The sequence below is a fragment of the Argopecten irradians genome, chromosome 3, assembly GCF_041381155.1.
Source record: "Argopecten irradians isolate NY chromosome 3, Ai_NY, whole genome shotgun sequence".
Lineage (NCBI taxonomy): Eukaryota > Metazoa > Mollusca > Bivalvia > Pectinida > Pectinidae > Argopecten > Argopecten irradians.
Window position 1 is genome coordinate 21,318,808 of NC_091136.1, and position 8,234 is coordinate 21,327,041.

At 34.6% G+C, this 8,234-nt stretch overlaps 1 protein-coding gene across 4 annotated transcripts in view; it reads right to left on the reverse strand.

The window, feature by feature from the left end:
• The window catches only part of LOC138317833 (E3 ubiquitin-protein ligase CBL-B-like), a 28,166-nt gene that overhangs the window by 17,643 nt on the left and 2,289 nt on the right, over positions 1-8,234 (reverse strand). For all 4 annotated transcript variants that reach the window (XM_069259755.1, XM_069259754.1, XM_069259753.1 and 1 more), the window contains exons 2-4: positions 2,581-2,727; positions 1,919-2,050; positions 324-461 (exon numbers count right to left, since the gene is read on the reverse strand). In XM_069259755.1, the coding sequence (XP_069115856.1) occupies positions 324-461; positions 1,919-2,050; positions 2,581-2,727 (417 nt within the window). The remainder of the gene's footprint in view (positions 1-323; positions 462-1,918; positions 2,051-2,580; positions 2,728-8,234) is intronic.

Genomic DNA, 8,234 nt, shown 5'->3' on the forward strand with positions numbered 1-8,234 from the left:
TAATTCAAAAAGACAAATTAAGCTTTCTATCTTAAAATGCTATACTGCCGACAGAGTATAATATTTATTATTTGGACAAAAATTTGAATTAAATCAACATGTAAGTACAATGTATATGTGTCTTATTAACAAATATCAAAATAAGGATGAGACCAAACAGCAGTGTAGTAGGTACAACCATTGAGGACATGAGACATACCACTTCATCCATCATATCAAGGATGGTCCATGATGTTCAGTGACCTATGAACTTGGCTGATGACTCAAGCATAACATTACAGGTGTGTGTGGGTTATTTACTTTCACTTTAGCTTAATACTTACAAGCCTTCCCTCTGTCCATCAAGGAGAGCTTGGCACAAGGATTTGTTTTGTGGTATAGTCTGTAGTATCTGTCCCTCAGCAGTCACATAACCAATTGCCCATTGTCCTAATTTGGTACAACTCGATCGAAACACATAACTGAAAATAAAGCCATGAAGCACTTATCGGTACATTACTGAAACAAATAACCTCAATGTCTTTGGCATCCATAAATCTTCAACTTTTGTTAACACCTATAAACAATTACAAGAGGCATATTTTCATTACAATTAAAATTGCTCAATCTTCTCATGCATTTAATGTCAGAATGAACAATACAAAATTCAAAGTCTGATGTATAATCAAAGTAGTTTGATTGACAACTTAGAAACCATCAATTTGGATAAATATGTTTTCATTGCTTTGCCAACATCTGAATTATAATATTGTTATCAATCATTTATTACAGCAATTAATTTAAGGTTGGCTGGTCAGATAATGAAACATCCACATAAAATTTACCAAGACCATATACAGAAGGTCAGAGACAGATTGTATAATTACATTTGTTTAATTACATTTCTAAAACCCCGGACTTTGTCTTGGAATTTTATAGACAACCTTTAGGCTTTAACTGATGGCAATACTTGCATTATTACTGCAATATTTCTTTAACAATTTGGAAGTTGTAGATGTATTTCTGATCCAGCATTGCTAGATGAACCACGAGAATCACAACTTATTCAATATGATCTCAGTCCAATCTGATACAGGCACTTTATACATGTAGCAATATCTACTGGCCTGTAACTGATAGCACACCTATCTATATGTACAATGCCAATAGATGCGTATACAGTGTAGGTTTGTGTAATGATAACAGATAAATTCTTCCTTAAACTTTTAAATAATTATCCATAATATTTTCTTTGTACAAAAAGAGTACAGGAAATAGATATCTAGTTTTGTTCATATAGTAACAAGATTTTATAATTTTACACCCAAAACAAACACATTAAATGATATCAAAATTAGAACTGAATGAATTTATAAATCCAAGCTAAATGGTGGATAGTCACAATATATTGACCTTAAGCATTACTGACTCTAATTATAACACTACTGCTTTCAGCTACTTGTTTCCCTAACAATGACATCCTCATATACCTATCAGGCTAGGTGCTTAGTTTTGTAATTGGTACATGACCTAAAATACATATCCGCCAGACTGATGACAAATATTTGACTGTCCAATGTATATACATAAATGACCTAATTTAAATTTTTGACCATTCTATTTCTATTGAATATCTCCATGAGATTACCGTTACCTTATTACATGGTTCTGTAAATTGATCTTGCATGATCTCTATATTTCTACCTAACCTGATGACATATTCCTGTAGAATGACCTTGACCTTTACAAATCTGCCAGTAACCTTGAACTTTACAAATCAGCCAGACTAAAGGAAATAATCTTGTAGAATGACCTTCAGCTTTAAAATCCTGTCAGGCTTGGTTACATACATAATCCTACTGATTGACCTTGACCTTTACATATACCTGCCATATTTGGTGACATATTTCTGTAGATTGACCTTGACCTATATACATACCTGCCAGGCTTGGTGACATATTTCTGTAGTCTGGCTTTCACCTCATCATAAGTGAGGAAGGCAACATAGCCAGGATGTGTTACAGCTAGTACATTCCAATTCCGCAGCAAATTTATCCAAGGCTGGAATAACCTACAGAAAAAAAGTTTAAATTCTACTTTTGGTTGAAAATTTGATAGCCTATATATATGACCATTATTCTTCTTTATATCATCACATATATCTGTATCAATATAGAACATTTGAATAATTACTTGAGCACTCTATAAAACTAATCAATATAAATCAACATTAATTAGTGATTACCATTTTGAAAAATTCAATTTGCATCTTTTATCAAAAAGAAATCCATATTAAATGTCCCAATTAAGGTTTTAGCTTCACTTGGCCAAAAACTAAATAAATCCCAAAATTCAAAGATGCTTTCCAACAAGACTTTCCACAGAGGCTTGCTTTCCAACAAGACTTTCCACAGAGGCTTTTTTAAAGTAGAAAACTAAGCAGACATAAGGACTGACAACCAAGAAATGACCATAACAAAGTTTTCTGCTACAAGAGACTGGTGAAAAGGAGACAACTCTTAAGACAGGGAAGATAATTACAATTGTAAAATTATTGTAATCTCATATGATTCTCTTTTTTCTCCATTTTTAAATCCTTACCTTGTGAATACATCAAAGTCAAAGACTGATATATAGTCGTTACACGTCAGATCTATAGTAGATTTTAGAGCCATAGCCTCTAGGGCCGAGCTGATGGGGTGTGCCTCGTGTAGTGTCTGCCGGAAAATCTTCCATGGTACTATTGTTCTGGAAAAATACAAACACATTTGTAAAAATCAAAATGAAACACTGCAATATCTGGGGACAAAACTTTCAAACTGGCTTGTTAACTGTTAAAGTCAATGGATTTAAACAGGCCATATAACACTTCAACAGTGAATATGTCTATTTTACCTCAAACTTTACTTATATAAATTTTACCTATCATCTGTACATGTACTGACAATATATATATTTATCTAGAATTTGTACTTCAATGGACTCTATTTTATTTATATATAAATCATAATTAGAACAGATATTAATGTTTATGGAAAACATTATAGGTAGCATTTTTTTTAAATCGACGTGTTTGAATGATCAAAGATTGGAATATAACCAGGTAAACATTTTAGTACAGTATAATGTTCATGAATACATTTGTAACTATTTCAGCTTTACTTCCAGGTAGTGCTACTTAATGGCTCACATCAAATACAACTAACTCATATACAGAGTTATTCCTAAAAAAAACTACCATGGAAATTTTTATTCATGTAATATATATATTTCTAACTTATGATTCATAACTTGTAAAAAAATCCCAGCCTTCATATTAATATTCTCCTAATATATATATGTAACATCAATGATGCATGACAGTAAACCTGTTTTGTTGTTTATTGGTATGTAAATGTGACTGTTAGAGGTTGTGTCAATGTACTGTATATATCGATATCACTGATCCACACGTACACATATCCACACGTACAGTAGTGCACATCACTCGTGTAAACAAGTACATGTAAAGTACATGTGTAACAATATACTCACATCTATAACTACAAATTGTGTGCTATTTAAAATTAAAATGGTAGCCCGAGATCTTTCTTTAGGACTTTAGGACAATAAAACATTGACTATATATATTTTCAGACTATACATGAATATTGATACATGTACTCACAATACCAAACCTACAGAATATCCTGACACAATCCCAACACATGTACATACAATCACCACGCTTTATATCAACCTTACAGAGATCTAGACTGATCATGACTAAGCTATAAAATTCAGTAAAATATGATTTTTAAATTTTTTTTTCAAAAAATGTATACACTGTATATATATACATAAGTACACCATATGAACAATAGGTCTCTTTACAAGAAAACCTTTCAAGGATTTAAAATTCAGTACTTTAATGTTGAATTCTACAGGAGCAGTATATATTCTGGCTATGGGACTAATACTGTATGGGCTAAAAGAGATGTTTTGATTATAAGTTATTAATAAAAGAGATGTTTTGATTATAAGTTATTAATCTATTATTTATATATATACAATTTATTAAAGGTCAAAGAAGTAATATCAACAGGATTTTCCAGATGACACGGGATCCAATCAAACGTATAAGTCTGTTGGGTACAAATTACTTCAAATAGTAAATATGGGACAAGGAAGTAATTCCAACCGTGTGGACAAAACAAAATTGTCAAATTTTCGAGGCGATCTGCCCCTTTATCAAGACATACAAAACAAACACAATTACATAATAGGATACGAATAGTAATGCGGGACAAAGTAGACAAATATCAAACTATATAGCACAATGGAGCGCAATATACCCTTCGGCAAGTGGAAGCCGAAGGCCGGATCTACAGAAATGTATTCATGCTGTTCGGCAGAAAGCTAAAATATGAGCAATAAACGGTTATATAATTAAGTTCTGTATTGTGTACATGTGTTACACATAAATTTTGTAAATTAATTATATAACTTGAACAGTAACTATAAATAATATGATTTTTCTGCACTTCTTGAAATTATCCATTAAATTTTAATAGTCATATTTATAAACAAAGGCTACAAAATTAAGACTTTGCATTAATTATTTATGCATTGATATTTTATTGATTCCCAAGTTGGTCACAGTCAGTATTTCAGTTATTGATAAAAACCAGTAAGCCTTGAATTGGTAATAATTTTATCATCTTATATAATTCTCCATCATTATTTATAATTAAACAAGATATATTAATATTGATTTTTGAAACAAAAAACCACGTACAGCAATAGATTTCATTTCAAAACATGTACATGTGCCAACAGAAAGGTAATATGATATATGGAAATATGAAGTTTGAATATAATCTGATCCTGTACCAGATGGAAAGTATTTTATTACACAAAACCTACACTATTTGGTACTTGTGTCATAAATCAGCAAAACGTCAGAGACAACCATGATCTAGGAGACAAATTATATAATTTAGTAAGCTACCCATGTTCCTGTGTAGTACCACATTATGTTTGTAAGCACATTCATTGAAATTGAATAAGTGCTGCGCATGCCACACCGTGGAATACACCAACGTTTTGAACAGCGGGCCATTGGGCCTGGGAATGATGTATATCCCTTAGGTTAAATCTTACCCGTACACCACACATATATATATATATACACATAAGTGGTTGAGGGGTTGTCAGATTAAGCCATGACTAACTTCCGGTTACAGAAGTATGTATTTAAATGTATTATACCAAGATCAAAATCATTATTACAGTTACTAATTGATAATCAAATGATCCTACAATGATACCACCAGGCTCAGATTCATTCCTCTGGATGCCAGTCTAGCTATAGATTTATGGGATCTTCATCAATATATATATATAAAAAAAAAACATATATATTATATATATATAGTTGTAGAACAGCCGTTTGCCCTGTTATCACATTGTCCTTTATTGCTATCTAATTAAAATAGACCAATGAAATCAATTAAAAGGAATAAAAGGAAAGCTGTGGTTTTAATTGTGACATTATACATTCAAGTGAAAGTTTGGGCATTGGCAGGGCATCATAAAAGTAGCCTAATATATTTCTTCGTCCCTCTTATAATAACTAGCTGGATCAGACTCAAACTAACTTGCCTTTATCAACACTGAAATGTTTCTTTGAGATTGCCAATGTCAACTATGTGTATAATTACTTTTAAAAATTTTGAATTATCTACTGTACCACATATATATTGCAATTTGCAATGATCATATTGTCACTATTGCAACATAACACAGTGATTTTTAAAAGTGAATTCTGTATTTTGGTAATACAATTTTGGATCTACAACTCTAGAGGTAGATTGTGACACACTGACCACTGGGCCATCACATCCCAGATCTACAACTCTAGAGGTAGAATGTGACACAATGACCACTGGACCATCACATCCCAGATCTACAACCCTGGAGGTTTGTTTGATTAATTAACGTCCTATTAACAGCTATGGTCATGTAAGGATGGCCTCCCATGTATGCATTGTGTTGCTTGTATATTGTGCGAGGTGCATGTTTTGGGAGGCTGCGGTATGTTCGTGTTGTGTCTTCTTGTATAGTGGAACTGTTGCACTTTTTACAGTGCTATATCACTGAAGCATGCCGCCGAAGACACCAAGCAACAAATGCCACCCGGTCACATTATACTGACAACGGGCGAACCAGTTATCCCAATCCTTGGATATGCTGAGCGCTAAGCAGGAGTAGAAACTACTACTTTTAAAGACTTTGGTGTGTCTCGGCCAGGGGACAGAACCCAGAGCCTTCCTCACAGGGGCGAACGCTCATCTCAAGGCAAAAAGTGAGGCGGTGCCAAGGGAGGCATTAGGAAAGATAAAGTCAGTTAGGAAGAATAGAAAAGATAAGATCCTAGTCGTCTTTTACGATTATGCAAAAGGGGCAGCAGGTACAATTCTTCTGCCCTACCTGCAGGGAAGACTAGAATGTTCATGACACAGTGACCACTGGAACATCACATCCCAGATCTACAACTCTAGAGGTAGAATGTGACACAGTGACCACTGGACCATCACATCCCAGATCTACAACTCTAGAGGTAGAATGTGACACATTGACTACTGGACCATCACATCCCAGATCTACAACTCTAGAGGTAGAATGTGACACGTACAGTGACCACTGGACCATCACATCCCAGATCTACAACTCTAGAGGTAGAATGTGACACAGTGACTACTGGACCATCACATCCCAGATCTACAACTCTAGAGGTAGAGGGTATAATGTGACACAATGAATACTAGCAGACCAAACCATCACATCCCAGATCTACAACTCTAGAGGTAGAATGTGACACAGTGACTATATATAGCTACTGGACCATCACATCCCAGATCTACAACTCTAGAGGTAGAATGTGACACAGTGACTACTGGACCATCACATCTCAGATCTACAACTCTAGAGGTAGAATGTGACAGTGACTACTGGACCATCACATCCCAGATCTACAACTCTAGAGGTAGAATGTGACACAGTGACTACTGGACCATCACATCCCAGATCTACAACTCTAGAGGTAGAGGTATAAAGTGACACAATGAATACTAGCAGACCAAACCATCACATCCCAGATCTACAACTCTACTCACTCTAGAGGTATAAAGTGACACAGTGACCAATGACTATCAATAAGCCATTAAGTCATGGAGCTAGGTTAATGCATGTGTTAGAACATAATACAAAAGAAAATGCAAACATGTCAAAAAAGACCATCCAAGCGACAGTCAATCTTGTCTCTAAAGACTACCCAAGGGACAGTCAAACTTGTCTATAAAGACCACCCATGGCCAATTATTGCAAGGGACAGTCAAACTTGTCTATAAAGATCTAGATCACCCAAGAGAGAGTCAAACCTGTCTATAAAGACCACCCAAGGGACAGTCAAGCTTGCCAATAAAGACCACCAAGGGACAGTCAAACTTGCCTATAAAGACCACCCAAGGGACAGTTAAATTGTTTATAAAGACCACCCAAGGGACAGTCAAACTTGTCTATAAAGACCACCCAAGGGAAAAGTGATCTCTATAACCAAACCGTCTTTATAGACAGGTCAAACTGTGTGATAAAAAGCTATGGCTATTTTGAGACCTACGACCGTGTTTTTTACAATGACACCAGTCTTTATACAGAGTTGTCACTGACTTGATTGCTAACAAAGGCAGGTTTTACTGTATATAGGAATAACAGTACATTTGATTCTCCCAAATAACAAAAATTTTAAAAAAGTAGGTCAACCTGACTTAGATTTCCAGAAACTGAACAGTTAATATATATACGGCCTTGGTAGGTAGGATTCCAACCACTCAAACCTCCAATTAAATACATGAAGCCAAGAGGGCCTGTATCGATCACCTGGTTAATCTAATGATGCCACTACTACTTAGTTTCAGAGAAAAAGTTGTTTATATGCAAATAATTAATAAGACTCATTTTGGTCCCTGTCCTTCAGGCTCCTGAAGGGGTCAACTCAACTTTTTATGAATTTTTTAATCCCTATGGCCACCCTTGAATGCTGCCCTATAGCCAAATTGGCCTCTTTAGCCCCTGCTTCAATCAGACGTTTTGTGGGTCAACCTAACTATTAATTTACTTTGTATAATTTTGAGCCCCCATCCTATAGGGATGCTACCATTGCAATGAGTGCTATCCTATAGCTTAGTTTCTGAGAAGTTATTTATATAACAAGA